The sequence below is a fragment of the Castor canadensis genome, chromosome 5 (assembly GCF_047511655.1).
Source record: "Castor canadensis chromosome 5, mCasCan1.hap1v2, whole genome shotgun sequence".
Classification (NCBI taxonomy): domain Eukaryota; kingdom Metazoa; phylum Chordata; class Mammalia; order Rodentia; family Castoridae; genus Castor; species Castor canadensis.
In genome coordinates, this window is record NC_133390.1 from 86,431,293 (window position 1) to 86,449,563 (window position 18,271).

General features: G+C 43.7%; 1 protein-coding gene across 8 annotated transcripts in view; it reads left to right on the top strand.

Moving 5' to 3' along the window:
- Positions 1-18,271, top strand: part of Mcf2l2 (MCF.2 cell line derived transforming sequence-like 2) — a 210,382-nt gene that overhangs the window by 97,733 nt on the left and 94,378 nt on the right. For 7 of the 8 annotated variants that reach the window (XM_074073654.1, XM_074073653.1, XM_074073656.1 and 4 more), the window contains 2 exons: positions 8,149-8,340; positions 10,095-10,286. The exons of the other annotated variant lie outside the window; for it this stretch is intronic. In XM_074073654.1, the coding sequence (XP_073929755.1) occupies positions 8,149-8,340; positions 10,095-10,286 (384 nt within the window). The remainder of the gene's footprint in view (positions 1-8,148; positions 8,341-10,094; positions 10,287-18,271) is intronic. 8 annotated transcript variants of the gene reach the window in all.

An 18,271-nucleotide genomic window follows, 5' to 3' on the forward strand; every position in this document is an offset into this window, starting at 1 on the left:
CTCTCACGGAGTCAGCAACCAAGTGGGAGAAACCTCAATGTGTGAATTTTTCATCAAATCATTTAGCATCAGTCAGCTTAGAGTTTCTCTCTGTAGCCTAGATATATGGGAGGGGGTTGATGGTAAGAAGGGGAAACTTTGAAAGAGGAAGCCAAGAAAAACCCAACAGTAACAAAAACAAGGCCCTAGAAGAGGGAAATTAGTCTACATTAGTTCTGTTGCTACACAAAAATCAACAAAAGCTTTCTCCTTTTTCATGCCACAGGGGTTATAAATATCAGACTTGTTAGCAATATGAATTTTACAATTCTTATACCAGAATTAAGCAGGTTCTCCAATCGGTACTCTACTCAGCATACAGAAGTGATTCTATTTTAAGTTCTTACAGATTTAGTTTATTATGAATTAAGAGATGACTCATCTCTTTCCAGAGAAGTGCCTTTCTGCTTTTCCATAATTAGATTCTTTATACTTTTGTCTCTTGGGCACCGAGTCCCCTGTGATTAGCACTTCCTTTCTGAGCTAATCTAGAGGCGACTTCCCAGATGATAATTTTGTAGTATTAGAGATTTGCTTCTCAAAGTGTGAGCCTCTGGCCAGTAGCATAGGAATCACCTGAGCAAAAGATTGTTAAAAGTACAGAATCTCAGGCCCTTCCTTGGAATCGGAATCCATATTTAAATAAAATCTCTGGGTGACTGACATGCACACTACAGTTAGAGACAGATGCCCCTGAAGGATACAAAACCCAGGTCACGTTGAGCTGGAGGTACTCCTGCACATGCATGAACACCTGTGCACTCAGATCCTCTCTCAGGAATCCATCCTTTTCTAGTGAGCATTCTTCCAGTTAGCAGTGATGCTCTGACAGCTAAGCACTGGGGTGCTACAGGCTGTGAGTCTTTAGAAACACTGACCAAACAATGGGAAAATCAAATTTCACAAAAATGATGACTCCATTACAGATGCTCCAGGACAGCCCCAATTTTATGTGGTTTTAGTTTTTTTTCAAGAGAACTCCTTATTAAATATAGATACCATGTATTTTTGCTTATATAAATTCATATAATAAGGAAAAATACCTCATCAACAAAAATGCCTTCATATATAAATGAAGGTGGCTCCTTCATTTAAAAGCAATCAAATAAATAAAAACATCAGATAGTGATGTGAAGAAAAAACAGGACATAATAGCTTGGGGGTGCTACTTTGGCTGGGGTGGTCTGTCAAGGCCTTTGAAATGGTGACCTCTGTTCTGAGGCCTCTTTAGTCATGAAAAGCTTTGGGAGAATACCATTGAGGCAGAGATAGTTGCAAGTGCAAAGGTGTTATAGTGGAAACAGGGTTAGTGGGTTCAAGAAACGTTCTTGGAGCACAGTAAACCAGGAGGAAATGAGGTGGGAGAGATGGACAGGGGCCAGGTGCTCATGTTGGAGCCTGAGATTTTATTTTCAGTGAAACAGGAAACCACTGAAGAATGCCCTGCATTGTGTTTTTAAATAGTGGTGGTGGATCTGCATGACTATCTTGCCTTCCTCTCTTTTGCCTACTGCCTCAGGCTCATGGTTCTTGGAACATACTTTAAAGTTTGCAGAACAGAGGAAAGGCTGAGACCTGTGGTCATGGAAATAGAGATGCTTTGAGAATCCATGGCTCCATCTTTCATGGGCAAAATTCTTAGGTCGATGGACTAACACACTGCATACGAGCTGTGGAGCCCAGGAAGGTTGATCTTACCCATCCTGCATCTTGCTTAGCTATTTTTAAACCCACTTGCTAAAGGATGCAGTACACCTATTTCTCTGCCTTTGGGTAAACCAAACAAAGCTATCTCATCCTACCCAGGGTCTTTCTGGGCGTGACTTCTCTCAGATCTCTAAGAGGGTATTGTTTCTTCAGATAGTTAAAGCTTGGCTGGTCTCCCTCTTTTTTTCCTGTTAAGTGTTAAAGGAACAAGGCCACAATCCACCAGACTGGAGCTCATCCTTTTCTCAGCACTCAAGGTCAACTTTCCTCCCACACTAGTTCCGGATTGGTACCAGCTTCCTCTTGCTGCACAGTGACATAATCCTCGCAGACAACCTCTGAGCCACACACTAACCAGACTCCTGTCACATACAAATTGAGCCTGCTCTTTATCTGATCTAGTTTGAGGGCTAGCAATCCTTGAATTCTTCTTGATTCTGAAAAACAGTGGTTTCAACCACTGTCCTCTGTAAAAGGGGAAGTTTCTGTGGGCTTCTGGCTGTGAGGCATGCTAAGACATTTGTTAATGGGCCAGCGGAAAATATACTGAGGCAGGGTAAGGGAACCAACCCAAATCAGCCTTGACTTCTTCCCCCAAGGCTGATCTCTCCCCTCAAAGCTACTATGTCAAACAAGGCACAGAAGCCAGGTCACCAGCATCCTAAGGATGTCATCTAGCAGGAGGGCCATGGCTTTTTTGTCTCTGTGAATTTTCAGAAACACGGGGGAGCAGATAAATAGTACAATGAACTTACATGTGTTTATCACTCTCATTCCACTATTCATTTCTGACTTTCTTGTTTCATCTGGCCCATCTCCCATATAGACATTCCATTCTGGTGCCACTGTCTGTGGGATTCCCTGATGGGGCTGCATCATCCGCTTTCTCACCATTTTTTCCCATGGTGAACACTGTCAGCTTTCATCTGTCTTCACAGCAGAGTCCTCAGGGGAAAATCAGCTGTCATTACAATAAATATGTCTGATTTACATGTTACAGCTTGGCTATCTAGTCTCCTGGAATTTTCAGCATCTGAAAAATGTTAGATAGGCTGTGGGCAGAGAACCAGATTTTAGCCCTTTTTTAAAATCATTTTTTAATCATTTTTGTCATTTCTTTTTTGCTTTGGAGTTTTGGTTGACTATCTTGAATAGGAGCTATATAAACTAAAACCCCTTAATTTGGAAGGTTTGTAGTAAGTTGCTTGCAGGCACCAGAAGGATTTCAGTCTTGTCTGTGCAGCCGTCTGCACAGCACACATGGACAGCTCAGGCAGCCTGGGAGGTGACAAGAACACCGGTTTGAGAGTCCTCAGATTAGACTCATATCTTGGCTCTAACAACTACAGCAGGATGGTCCTAACCAAGTGTCAGCCTTTCTAAACACAGTACCCTCATCTATGAAACAGGTCATAATTTGTGTCTCATAGAGTCCCTGTGGAGACTATGTGGGTTAGATGCACAGTAAGGACTCATGAATCCTAACCATAAGTTGGGGTTATTATTACTATTTTCCATTCATGTGCACTGTAGTGATTTTTCACCCAGATCTGAAATTATCTCTGTGGCTATTTCCCCCAGCAACATTTAGACCTGTTCCATCTCTTGTCTAACATCTCAGATATTTTAAGAACAGTTCTGAAGGTTGAGATACCACATGTCAAGTGACCAGCAGGCTATGATTGCTGCTGGGCCCTTTGGAAGTATTCTTGGTGAATTTCCCTGGAACCAGAAAACTCTGAGCTAATCTTAAAAAATTAGGGAACTGGACTTTCAACAAAATAAGTCAACAGAGACTTCCTTTTTGAGTTTCAATGTTTCTATTTTTAACTAAATTCAGACAAGTCTAAGCTGGACAGAATAAGGGCAACCATTTTTCTTTGTTGCTTAGAGCCAGATTTGCAGCCTGAATTGGAAGCCTGACTCTTCTTTTTCCTACCTGGTCACCTGGGGCTATTGCACCTCCACTACTTTTTGTAAAACAGTACCTATTTCATAGGGGCTATTGGGGGAGTAAAAGATAATAATCAGAATAAAGCATTCAGAACAGTGCCTGACATACAGCAATCTCCCAGTAAATTTCAGCTGTTGTTATTAGTATCACAGAGATAGTGGGGCCTTAAATTCTGCTAGAGAACATTTCCTGGGTCAGAGCAGTAATAGCAAGAGTCTCTCATTCACTCTTCAATCATTCTGCAAATATTTATTGATCTACCAAGCCAAGCACTGTTCTAAGGTCTGAATAATAAAAATGACAATCAAAATTCACTGCCCAAGGAATTAGCATTCGAATCTCTCTCCAGGACGGTGACCCGTGCATCCAGACCTTTGCTGCTCAGAACAAGAGCACTGAGTGTTTTATCTCTGAGTTCTTTTAAGTAGCCACTGCTTGATTTGTGTTTCTTTATTGCTGTATCATTACTCCTTTTTGTTTTGCACAGCAGTCATTTATTCTTAAGTACCTAATATGTGCCTCATCCTATTTTAAGTTGCATAAGAGCTGGTCCTTGTCCAAGGGTGTGTGGCACAGTGCAGACATGGATAAGTGATCACGGTAAAGTGAAATGTGTGCTCTGAACAAGAGAAAAACAGAGTGTTATGAGAACTTTTTCTGAGAAAGTTACTGGAGGGCAGTTTAGACAGAGATAGTACAGAGAGCATAGGAGCAGTGGGGTCAGGAGAGTGGGAAGAAGGAAGCATGAAGCTTTCTAGAAAGAGAGAGCAGGTGGAGAAAGGAGTCTGGAGCTGCCTGAATATTGGGAGAGTGGCAAATGGCCATAAGTACAGCTGTAGCAGAGATTGGACTAGAGGGAGGTAGAGGAAGAGGAGTTGGTGAGAGGCCTGCTGAGCTTATAGCTAGGTAATAAAGTGCCCTGTGAGCGTTGCTCTGGAGTTTGAACTTGCTCTTGAAGACCTTGGGAGGCCAGAAAAGGACTTGAAGTTCGGGAGGGATGTAGACATGGTAATGTGTTGGTATTGCTGCTCTGTCATCAGTCTGGGGCATGGTTTGGAGCAGAGTTCCCTAGAGAAATGGAACTAGTAGAATGTATATGACCAGAAGAGTGGTTCTGTTAGATTGGCTTATATCATCAGAGATGGAATGACCATCTGTGGGCTGGAGATGGCAGTAGCTGCTTGGCCCAAAAAGCTGGAAGCCAGAGCAAAAGACAGAGGCCATGGTGCAGTCCCAGTGCAAGGCTGAAATCCCAAAAGCCCCTTAGAGAGCTGTGGGTGGACGTCCACATTCAAAGGCTGAAGAATCGGGAGTCTGGAGTCTGATGTCCTCTGGCAACAGCAGGCCCAAAAAAAAAAAAAACCACACATTTATGTAAGAAGGTTCAAGTGTGCCTGTGTGTGCAAGCTTCTCCCTTTCTCCACTTTTTCTTTCCACCTGGAAACATCAGCCTATTGGATGATGTCACACACATCCAGGGCAGGTCTTTCCCACTCCGTTCACTAACATACACAGCAATCTTACCTGTAAATTCCCTCACAGATGTATCCAGAGATACATTTTACCAATTTTCTAGGTATCCCTCAATCTAGTCAAGTTGAAAAACAAAATTAACCATCAGAGAGAGCCTAAAGGAAATGCAGGCAACTGCACAGCTGTCACTGTGAGAAAGCACAAAGGCCTAAACAGATAGTGATGAGGAGGTGATGGAGACAGGTCAGAATTCTTGACGTGTGACAGAAGGATGTGGTCTCTGCAAGGCTTGGTGGATGAAGGGGTAGGAGGGCAGAGGTTTTCAAGTCGTTGAAATCATAAACCAGTACAAAGTAAGAGGGGGACAAGTTGACTTCACCTGGCATCATCATGACTCCTTGTATTACTACAAACAGCCAAACCAGGGCAAATGTGGTCTACTGAATGCTTACTGTGGTTGACAAGGGTGTTATGGACTGTATGCTCCTGGAGACACAGCCCACAAAGCACCATCACTGTATCATCCAGTTCATTAGTTCGTTCTTACATCTCGTTGATCAAATATTTATTGGTGCCTAATAAGTACTCTCATGCAGCTTTTGGTGGTAGTAGGTGGAGGAGGGAGGAATTATATGTTACATTAAATAAAGAAAATAACTTTTAGGTAGAGATAAATACTGTTGAAAAGTTAAAATAAAGTGAGAGATCAGGCCTGAGTGGATGAGTTGGAGTTATGACTTTACACAAGTCAGGAAGGCCCTGTGAGGACTTGATCCTGGAGCTTAGACCTGAATGACCCAGGAAAGAGCATTTCAGAAAGGATCCTGGGGCAGGAGCTAGATTGGTGCCTGGTCTTTTTGAAGCCACTTCTCTAGGCTGGGTTACTACAGTAGTCACCACCTGGTCTCCCTACTCTGTCATTTGCAACACTGGAACAATTCTTAATATGAGTGAGATTCGCCCCTCAAAACCCTCCAGAATTCTCATGTCACGATGAGTAGAAGCCAAAGTGTTCATGATGACAGCGAAAGCTTCCTCACCCCTTCTTCCCTCTTAGGTCACATCTTCCACTCATTTGCTGCTTGTTCCTTCTGCTCCAGCCACACTTCCTTCCTTCCAGCTTCTCTGGCTTTTCTAACCCACACACCTCAAGGCCAAGAACCAAATGACTTGTCCCTTACTCAGATCTTAGCATGGATGTCAAGGGTCCAAAGACTGTGCTTAGATTTGAAGATTTGCTAAGAGTCAGCATATAGCTGTATTCAGAGTTATATCTATTATAGTGAAAAAATACCCAGCAAAATCAGCAAACAGATAAAGTACATGGGTCAAAGCCCAGAGGCAACCAGGCACACACTTCTAAGAGCCCTCCCCCGGTGGAGTCACAGAGGACATGTTTCATTCCCCCATCGAGGAGTTATAACACTTGTGAAATGCTTTTTACCAGGGAAGCTCCTTAGAGGCTTCCACGCCCAGAGTTTTTATGGGGGCGGGTCACGTAGGTAGCCTCTGCCTGGCATGTCCTAGAACATCACATTTCCACAAAGAAAACAGGCATTCTGTATAAACCATGTCATTTGCACAAACCATCTAGTCACAGTAGCCGATTTTTCCTTTTCAGTGCTGGAGATCAAACCCAGGGCCTCACACATGCTAGGCAAGTGCTCACAAGTGTGGAGTTGTTCTTATCAGGGAATTGTAAAAACCCTCCCCAGATCTAAGTCCCTAGACGCCAACAAGAGCCAACCTCACAGGCAGGCCTTTCTGCTGACATCAGGGGTGCTCAGGGGAAGCCTACAGCACCTGGTATAAGCAGCCCTTCTTAGCAAAGTGGTCTCGGCCCTGCTGGTTAACTCTTTACTGCGCAGCTCAGAAAGCACCTTTTCAGTGGGACCTTCTCTCAGCACCTCATTTGAAACAGCAGCTCCTCCAGCAGAACTCCGCTCTCCTCTCCAGGTTGGATTTTTCTTATGGCACTGGATGCTGTCTAAGATACTATACAGCCCGTGTTGATGTTTATGACCTGTATCTCCCATTACACTGCAGGCGTCACAAGGGCGGGGAGTTGTGCCTGTCTATTTACCACCTGACCCCTACCACCTGGGAAGTTTGGTGTTTGGCTCGTGGTAGTCCCTCAGCAAAATGTGGCGGATGAATGAGTGGATGCTTAAAAACAGGAAAATGCGGCACGTGTGGTTTGAACAAAGTGACAGAAAGAGGGAGGAAATATGGTCCCTGAGTAGGCGGGGTGAGGGAAGGCAGGGACCTTGTGGGCCTCAGAAGGGCTTTATTTCGTTCTGCGTTGGGTTTTTTGTCTTTTTTTTTAAGACAGGATCTTGCTTACTTTACCCAGGTTGGTTTTGAACTCATAATCCTCCTGCCTCTGCCTCCCAAGTGCTGGGATTACAGGTGTGTACAACTAGGCTTGCAAGGGAAGGGCTTTAGATAAACATGCTTCTAATGAGCCCTGTCTACCATAGAGGTGCCCACACCAGGTCTGTACCAGTTTCTCAACTTCAGCCCACCCCAATTCTCATTAGGTTCAAGTGTCTGTTTTTCTTCCTTTCCCTTTTAGTCAGTAGTGGGATTCAGAGCAGAGTCTCTTACTATGTGCACAATAACAAATCACAATTTTCTGCCCTAAAGCTTATCGCAATTATAATCACTTCATGATCTGTATAATTTAGTTACTATCTCAGTTCTCCATGGGATGGAAAATCCCTGGGCTTATTAACACTATCCTCAGAGCCCCACAAATTTGAATGAATGACTGCTATTCTCCAGAGTGGGGGAAGTGTGGACTAGGCTAGGCTCCCTGGGAATCTGGAGCCGGTGGGGAGCTTTCTCAGGTTCCCCAGCTAAGACTGGCTCAGCAGCATCTCTGCAGCCTCCCTCCGGGTTCAGCACACAGCCTCCAAAAAGTCCTGGCTCTGACCCAAGCCTCTCACACTTGACCGTGGATGTCCATTTTCCAGGAGCCCCTGGAGAAGGCCCAACTGCTTGCACTGGCTGGAGACCAGCTTATCCAAAACCACCATTATGCGGTGGACTCCATCAGGCCCAGGTGTGTGGAGCTCAGGCACCTCTGTGATGACTTCATCAATGAAAACAAGAAAAAATCTGACATTTTAAGAAAGTCCTTGGAATTGCATAGACAGCTGGACAAGGTGAGCAAAACAAAGCCATGAACATGCTTGCACAATTTTCTATAAAACAGGTTTAATCATAGTGTCCTGCCTGCCTGACACAACGGCTGAGAGATCAAGTGATTTAAATGAAAAAAAAAATGCTTAGGAGCTGTGAAAAACTGGATTGTATGTCATCAGGGGACAGAAGGCAAAAAGCACCCCAGACATTTCGCCATGTCGCACTACACATTGGTGGTGCAAGGGTGACACTGAGAACCACTGGGATGAATGATTGCTTAAGATCATCGTGGTGTGAGTAGGGAAAGCCAGATTTGAAGCCAGGACAACCAGATTCTAAACCCAGGCTTCTTAGTCTAGACAGCAAGACTGGCTACACAGAGCCTCACAGAGAGAGGGTTGTGCAGACCTTGGTGTCCTTCAGATGTGACCTCAAGGATGAGTTCCCAGTAAGCACAGGCAGTGACTTCTGGAGCCTTCCCTGTCAGCTGCCTCCGGCGGCATGTGGCTGGTGGCCGTGAGTCAGCATGCTCCATTCCCACAGCTGTTTCTGTCCCATGGCTGTTTACACCATCTGATTGCCAAAGGGATTTTCATGTCAATGAAATGCAGTTGTTCCAGAAGCAAGTGGCTCAGAAGCGGCTGGTGCATGGCCTGCTCTGGGTGCTAAGCTCGCAGGACCAGCTGCTGTTTCTGCTCCACTGTGACTCTGCAGAAGATTCTAGCTTAATGCTTTCTGCAGATCTTAGCATGATGTGTAAAGAGAAAGTTTTCACAGTACATATCAAAGTGTGATGCCCTACAAATTTGAAAGTCCAAAAATGAGGAAAAAGGTAATCATCCCACTCCCCTTCCCATCCCCACATGGTGGTAATCATGAATTTTAAAATAACTTTATTATTCTAAATGTAGTACAAATTCAGCACAGATAATTTCAGGAAATAATGAAGACAAACATTTAAGTTGTCTGTAATTTTCCCCTTGAATAACTACTTCTCAGTGTTTCTTCTTGGTTTTTTTCTTCATGTAGTTATTTTACAATGCTCTTCAGCTCACATGCTAAACGTAAACACAGATATGCAAGCTTCTTTTCATGCAAATATTCAGGCAGCATAAGGGCCCCCTGAAATCTCGATGGAGTTCAGAAGAGGAAAGAAAACAAGTCTTTTAAAAGATAAAGTTGTTAGAATTCACCACTTATCTGATTTCATCCTAACATCTACAAAATTTGAGTATTACTGCTGAGTTACAAAGCTTTGCATTCTAGGATGTTCTGTAGGAAAAGCAAATGCCAATAAATGCAAATGTGGATCATCTGGAAATCCAAAGGGGAAAGTGGTGCTGGTGTTAAAAGGGACAGTCCTTCCCCAGGAAGCCATGTAGGGGCGAGGCCTAAATGCCTCATTTAATCACCCTGTGTTCTTGTGGCCAATTTGAATGCAAGACAAGTGGCCTAAAAGGTAGCCTGAAAATCCACCGACTCTATTTCTCTCTCTACTCTTGGTGATATACCAATTATTGACAGTCAAGAAGAGAAGAATGTTTGTACATTCTTCTGACTTCCCTGAGGATGGACGTGGGTAGAATTGACTTGGGCTTGTCTACCTTATAGTTTTATTTAAAGTAGTTAGACCCTAAACTTTGTACTGTGTCCTCACAATTTCCTATTGTCCCAGAGGCTTACAAACCCCTTAAGAACTCAGAGCTCCCAGTGAGGGTGGTGGCTGACTTGTGATCAGGTTAACTGCACAGGGCACTGTGTTTCTTTTCAAAAGGTCAGCCAGTGGTGCGAAGCGGGAATCTACCTCTTGGCTTCCCAAGCAGTAGACAAGTGCCAGTCTCGAGAGGGGGTCGACGTTGCCTTGAACGACATTGAGACATTCCTGGGCACTGCCAAAGAGTACCAGCTGCTCAACCCCAAGGAGTTTCACAACCAGTTTGAGTCAATCCTCACCCTTGATGTAAAGGTGATGTTTCTGGGTTATTTTGATCCTGTGGTTGGGAAAGGGGAGAGGGAGGAGAGGGACTTCACCTGCTGCCTCAAACAGTCCCTGCAGGACATACTGAGCAGGGTGTGCTGAGCAGGCTAACCAGGCCCCCGGTCATCAGGCGGCCTCTTAGACTTTTGGCCTCAATGTCTTGGAAAACTGACCTTTATGGTCTCACTCAAATATCACCTTCAGGAATTCATTTGCATTCATGCACATGAGTATCCCTGGTGTATCATGCACTGTGCTGAGTGCTAAGGACACAAAGCGAGCCAAAATGGGTCTGTTTCCATCCTCATGGAGCTCATAGTTTAGTAGGGCACTAATAAAATGATCACAAATAATTACAAGCTGAGATAAATGTTTTGAAGGTGAGATTCAGGTTGCTTTTGGGCACCTGGCCTGGGGTCAGAGAAGGATACTAGGGGGAGCCAGGGCCTGGAGAAACTGTAGAGAAGGTGGGGATCTTCCCAGACAGAAGGAAGAAGACTTCAGCACCTGGCACAGGTGGAGAACCACAAGGTCAGGGTGGGGTTCTAGACTGCAAGGGAAGGAGACTCAGGTTGAGGTTTGGGAGGGGGCGGATGAGATGGGCTTTGTGGGTCACAGTAAGGAGTTGGTCTTTTTGCCAAGGGCAGTAGGGAGCCATGGAAGGCTTTAAGCAGGGGATATCTTGATTGGGTGTGCATTTGAGAAGAGCAGTATTGCATGAAGCCAGCAGGGTCACACATGGCTCACCTTCCTTTGAGATCCATAGCACCTCATATAGACTTCTTAGTTAGGGGCTTCTCTACCTCTTCGGAGTAATGCCCCCTCTCTAGAATCTGATTCATGTATTTTTAGTGTTCTTCACCCTCAAAGTCATTAAAGGGATTTTGATGTAGGTATTGTTTTTAAAGATGTGGACAGGATTTAGGGAAACAAACAAGTGGTGTCATCCAGAAATTTGGATTGCCAGTGGAAACCCAGGATGAACTCAGGCTGTAACTATAGGAGAAGGCAGCTGGTAGGAATTGTAGAGGATGGAGAAATATATTCCCCCAATTTCCATAGGCCATCTGCAAGCTCATGAACTCATCTAATGGAGTCCTAGAGATCAGCTATTTGGGGCACAGAGCAGGGAGAGAAGATGTAGGGGAGCAGCACACAGCCTTCCAAGTAGCTAGGATTACAGGTGTGAGCCTGTATGTGGTTATGTGCGCCTGCCACACAGTTATTTTTAATGTCTATGGTTCTTGTTATGTTGGGAGTAGGGTCTTTGTTTCTTCCATCTCAGTATCCCTATGCCTAGCCTGTGCCTGCTATACAACCCATGGCGGTTGAACAGGGATGGGCAGTGTGGCAGTGTGGCAGTATGGGCACAGGACAGAGGGGATAGCTCAGTGTGGAGCTTTACCTTCATGCTGTTCTTTCCCTGACTTCTTCCAGTGAGTGTTGGTCATGAGATACAATCTCGAGGCGAGTGGCAGATAGGCAAGCCACCTTCTCCCAGCACAAAGATTCTCTACTTTCCTGCACAGGGGACCAAGAGAAGGACTGTCCACCAAAATAGTAGTAACAAATACTGCACATAAAGTGGACCTTTGGCCCCACCCTTCCTGTCTCTGTTCTTGCACCTGTGCTTCTGTGTTGTCCTCTACCAAGTTGTTTCGCAGCAAGAAGGATCTTGCCAGATGCTGGCACCTGCTCTAGGATGTCTTAGCCTCTAGAATTGTAAGAAATGATCTTACCAGATCCACATCCATCCACTTACTGCTCAAAGCCAGTACTCAGGAGATCAGAGAGAGTGGGAAGGAAATCAGGCTTATTCAAGGACCAGAAGCATGAGAAGATGGGGGCTATCACCCCTCCAAAGACCATCTTAGAGAACTGAGGTACACAAAAGGGCTTTTTTGGGGGAGGGAGAGAGACTCAGGAGGCACTGGGCAGGAAGACCACATGTCGAGTGGGGTCTTCATCGTCTAGGGTGTGTGTCTTTTCTTTTTCTCCCTTCCCTTCCCTTCCCTCCCCTCCCCTCTCCTCCCCTTCCCTCTCCTTTCTTTTCTTTTTTCTTTTCTCAGCCAGAGCATTGCAATTGACCTCAACCTACTGAGACTGGTTCCTGTAATTCTTTAGACAAACATAATACTTTTCTATGAGTTAACCTCAGAGCAAATTTAAATGCTTTGTGTGATTTGATACACAGGACTAAAGCATAGGAGGGGCTTTTTGCATTCTGAGGTTATCTGAAGGTTGCCAGATATTCTGAGCTCTGTAAATCTCTGAAGAAAGATTATTTAGCAGCTAACGTATTAGTCTTTTAGGCACAACTTTTCTTTAAAATTTAGAATCACATGCAAAGGGAGAAGTTAAAAGACACACACACTCACCAAGAACAGCCACTATTACAGTAAATCTTTGTTCTTTATAAATTACCCAATCTCGGGTATTGTGTTACAGCAGCAGAAAACAGACTAACACACCCCTCTTTTCTTCTTTTGAATTGGAATAAGATTCTATGTTAGAAAATTTAAAATACCTCTGTGTCAGAGAATGAATTTTGTTCATTGGGGCATAATGACTTTGTTATCAACTCTGCTACTATATACGTATACAAATATTTTTTTTCTCCTTTTATTTTATCATTTTTACATTTACCTTCATGTATATACATCGTTTGTACCACATCCCCCCCACCCCCTACAAATATCTTTAGATATATTTCTATGCACGGGTTGGTAAAGGCACATGTATTTCCTTCCTTTGATGGTTAGAAAGCCCATAAGCAACAACATCATAGTGTGAACAAGCACACTTAGCACCAAGACCTTGTTTCTTAATACCCTTCTCTAGTGAGAAAAATAAACAAACAAACGGGATTAATTGAAAGCACACCCTGGGACTTCTGAGGCAGGGCATGTATAGCATGATCCTGGAGCATCTTGAAGTACCAGAAAGTAAGGAGTACTACAAAAGAAAACAGACATACCACAATGATGGGGCATGGGAGCCAACTGGCAGAGCTCTCAGAGGCCAACGTTGGAAGAATGTGAGCAAGAAAATTAACAACGTTGTATAAGATTGCAACCCCAAATATAAAATAGATAATCACAAATCAGTGCTGATATAAATGCATGATGGAATAAAGAAGCAGGAAAGAGGAAACCACTTTCCCATGCAAGAGAATTTCTGATTATTTGTGTAGATGCTCTGCCCTCAAGGAGGAAATGTAACCCCCACTCAAGTGTGGGATACACATAAAAATCATTTCACAAGAGTATAGATGAGAGAAAATACAACTCTGGAAATCTGACAGATACCTTCTTACTCTGTTGATCAAAGTCAGTATCGACAATGGTAAGTCATGTGGAAACTATGCACCCCTGATGTGTTGTGATGAAAATAGTGATTTACCTCTGAATTTCCTCCCCCAAACCAATAACCTCAGTCTAATCATGAGAGAAGCATCAGAAAAATTCCAATTTCAATTGAAGAACATTCTACAGAAGGTCTGACAATACTCCTTACAGTAATCAAGGTCATCAAAAACTAGGAAAATCTGAGAAATTGTCATAGCTGACATGAGCCTAAGAAGACATGACTACTAAATGTAATATTTTATCCTCGGGAAAAAGAGAGCCAACAGGTAAAAAACTAAAGAGATATAAAATATCAACTTTAGTAATAATGCTTCAACATTGGCTTGCTAATTTTAATAAATGTGCCATACATGTAAGATGCTAACAAAGGGGGAAGTTGGTATGGAGTATATGGAAATTGTAATAGTTGATTTTGATTGGCAACTTGATCGGATTGGGATTAGTAAAACACACCTCTCCTCTTCAGAGAGGAAAGACCCATGTGAATGTGGGAGGTGCCATCCGGCAGGCTGGGGGCCTGAATGGAATAAAAGGGGGCTTACAAGAAGAACATCATCTAACCCAGCCATTCTCTCTTTGCTTCCTGGCTGCCATGATATAAAGTGCTCTGCTCTGTCACATCCTTTCCACCATAATGGACTGAAACCTCTGAAACAGTGAGATAAAATAAATGTTTCTCCCCTAAAGTTGTTTTGTCAAGTGTTTTCTTACAGTGATGAAAAGTCTTATTGATACAGGAACTCTCTGTACTGCTTTGCAATTTTGCCATTTATCTCCTGTAAAATATAACATTAACTTTCTTTAAAGAGGACACTCTAAAGATTTGCTATGTTACTTTGAAGACACAATGACAATAAACTTTATCAGGAATTAAACAGTTGTTCCTTTTTTTTTGTTGAGCCATGCCCCCAGCACTTTTGCTTTTAGTTTTTTTTTTTTTCCCAAATAAAGTCTTGTGCTTCAGACCATAATCCACCAACCTTCCAAATAGCTGGGATTACAGGCATGCATCACCATGCCTGGTACTAAACTATTATTCTTATAGTAGGCACTCTGTTACTATCAGAGACTCTTCTAGTGGTTTCTCTTAAGTGCTGTTGTGCTACTCTTATTGATGCTGCTTAGATTTTTCTCCCTCTCTTTCACTATCTAGTCAATTGGCAAAATTCAATCCTTCAAATATTCATTGGGTTCTCAGTGTGTGCCAGGTATACTGTACTACATTCTGGGAAGACAATAGTGAGTCACAGTCCTTGCAATGAAGATGCTAGTTTAGCAGAAGACAAACATCTTCCAAGTCAATGTTCCTCTGTCCAAAAGTATATAGAATGGACAGTGAGGCACACAGGGGAGGCAATAGTCATCTAGGCAAGCTCTCTAGTCCTGACCCACACGCCTATCACCTAAGTCTTAAAGATTCAGTCAATAGTATTTCAGGGAAACACATGGAGGCAGGGAACCTTAGTGGAAGGGATGGAAGGTACAAAGGCAGCAAGGCTGGGGACAGAGGAGTATTTGGTGAAATTCCCAGTGTGGGAATGTGGAGGTATGTGGGGCTGAGGGATGCCCGCAGGGGGTGAGCCTGGGAAGATCAGGGTCATAAGGAGCCTTGGCCTCAGGACAAGGAGTTGGGACTTTCTCCTGGAGCAGAGGGAAACCCCAGAGGGTTTTTTTTTTTTTTTTTTTTTACTTTTCATGACTTTATTCATCAGTTTGGACCACCTGAGGTCATGTGGCTCCAGTCTTCTCATTGTGGAGAGTTGAATCTCTAACTTCTTGGATTGTTGACAAGGAAGTTCTAAGATGGGATACACAGTTTAGAAAGGTAATTTTGATTGTGGCCTGGAGAATGGAGTTGCAAGTGACAAGAAAGAAGAGGAAAGGGGGAAGTGCAGTTTCATGAGCTGCCCCTTACCAGAGTTGAGAAATTTAAGCCTCTCCTGACTCTTCCACCATCTCCAGGGTTCATGCTGGGATTATCAGGAAGAACTATGAGAGGGCAAAAATGACCTGAGTCCCATCCAGTCCACACATTGAGTTGTTGAGCTCTAGCATGTGGGGTGGACCTCACGCCAGGGCTGTCCACTTGATGTCGTGTTCCTCACGACTTTTGTATGGCAGTCAAGCTCATCTCCAGGCTGCAAAGGCAGAGCGGCAGTCACTGATCGCCAAGTCTTACCCCATCCCCCCAGGAATCAAGCCTGACATTGCCTTCACACCCACATAGGGGAATGTGGTTTCTTTGGGGACTTAGATAGCTATGTTACCAGAACCTCTAGTCCATTGTACATCTGAGTTCCTCAACATCCCAGGGTACATTCTCTGAGAAGACCCTTCAAACACAGCCAGCCTGTCACTTATATATTACCTATGGCTGCTTTTAGCCTACAATAGCAGAGTTCAGTAGTCACAACAGAGACTTCATGGTCTGCAAAACCTAAAATATTTACTGCTTGGTCCCATATAGAAAAAGTTGATTGACCCTAGATCAGCACTGGCCAAGAAAAGTATAATGCAAGCCACAAATGTAATCTTAGCTGTTCTAATATCCATATTTTTTAAATTGAAAAGAAACAGGCTAAATCAATTTGAATAATGTTTTAGCTTACATCCAAAATATTTCTTCAATGTATAGTTAATATTAAATGTAATGAAATATTTTATATCTCTCTGTCTCTGTATCTCTCTTTAAATTGGTGCAGTACTGGGATCAAACCCAGAGCTTTGCGCAAGCTAAGGAGGCATTCTACCGCTGAGCTACACTCCCAATTCCACATTAAGTCTTCAAAATTCAGGATATTCTTTATACTTCTAGTACATCTCAATTCAGACTAGATGTATTTCAGATGGTCAGCATCAAGTGTGGCTGGTGGTTAATGTATTACACAGTTTAGGTCTGAACTCTGAGACTGTTCAACGAGTGAAGTTGTAACTGAAAGTGACAAATTTACATCATGGTGAATGCAAAGACAAAAAGCACAACCAGGAGATAAAAGAGTGGGGAAAGATGTGATTCCTTCAGCAGGAAGTAGGAAAGGTTATTTCCAAAACAGTGGGGAAGAAAACATGGGGATTTTATTTGGAGAGTCTATATACGTTCATATAAGAACATGTTTAAGGCCTTCTTTCCTTCCTTCCCTCTCCCCCTCCCTCTTTCCTTTCTCCCTCCCTCACTTCCCTCCCTCCCTCCCTCCCTCCTTCCTTCCTTCCTTCCTTCCTTCCTCCTTCCCTCTATCCTCCTCCCTCCTTCCCTTTTTCCCTCCCTCCCTCATTCCTTCCTTCTTTCTTTCTTTCTTTTCCTCCCTTCCTTCCTTCTTTTCTTTCTTGTACTGGAGTTTGAACTCAGGGCTTGCCAGACAGATGCTCTACCACTTGAGCCACACCCCCAGCCCTAAAATGTACATTTCTGAGCATTCTCAGTTTAAGGTCCTAGTTCAAGAAAGCAAGATGGTGGACATACTTCTGGGCATGCTTAGCTCAAGGTCCTAGAACACATATTCCAAAAGGGAAGATGACAACTGTGTGTGGTGAAGAGTGACTGTAACCTGAGCACTCAGGAGATTAAGCCACAAGGATTGAGAGTTCAAGGACAGCCTGATCTATACAGGGGCACCTGTCTTTAAAAAGAAAAGGGAAGCTGGGCACTGGTGGCTCGTGCTTATAATCCTTGCTACTTGGGAGGCTGAGGTTGGGAGGATCATGGTTCAAGGACAGCCCTGACAAGTAGTTCAAAAGACCCTCATCTCAACCAACAGCTGAGCAAAGTGGAGTACCTATCATCCCAGCTATGCAGGAGGCTGAGATAGGGAGGGCTAGGGGATGCATAAAAATAGGAGGATGGTAGTCAAAAAATGATACCATGTCTCCAAAATAACCAGAGCAAAAAGGGCTGGAGGCATGGCTCAAGCAGCAGAGCACCTGCTTTGCAAGCATGAAGCCCTAAATTCAAAACCTGGTACGAAATAAAGGAAAGGAAAGGTCTTAAGGGAAGGGAGTGGAGCAAAGGAATGGGAAGAGAGAGGAAAAGAGAAGAAAGAGTGAGAAATGAAAAGAAAGAAAGAAAGAGAAAAAGGAAGATGGAAGACAAAAGCTAAATGCTTCTGGGCATATTCAGTTCAGTATTACAATGAGCGAAAGCTAAAAGGATGAGACAGAGTATCTCAGTGACATTGGCTCTATAGAGTCTTAGTTGAAACAAAAAGAAAGAACAACTCTGGAGGTATGTTAATACAGGAGTTTGCCTCCTTAGGTGCCTGCCTCAAGTAGATGAACCAGAGATCTTGGTCCAAGGTCCATGCTGATAGGGTCTCCTGCTACAGGGGAGCTGTTGTACAACTGAAACTCCTGTGTGGCTTCAGGCTTTTTGCTCTTTCCCTGAGAAGACAGCCTGCATAAAAAAGACACATTTATTTTTCTGGTTGCAAATGCTATCAACATTGGGGTGTTTGTTGAGCCTGCACTTTCGGAATTAGTCATCCCACATCCTATGTGGCTAATGAGGGTTCAACTTTTTTGACTCTGACTCTCTCCTTTGGTAGTTCAAAACACCAGGAAATAGGTGTCAGAATCCATATGACAAAGAAAGGGCTACTCACTTCTCCTGAC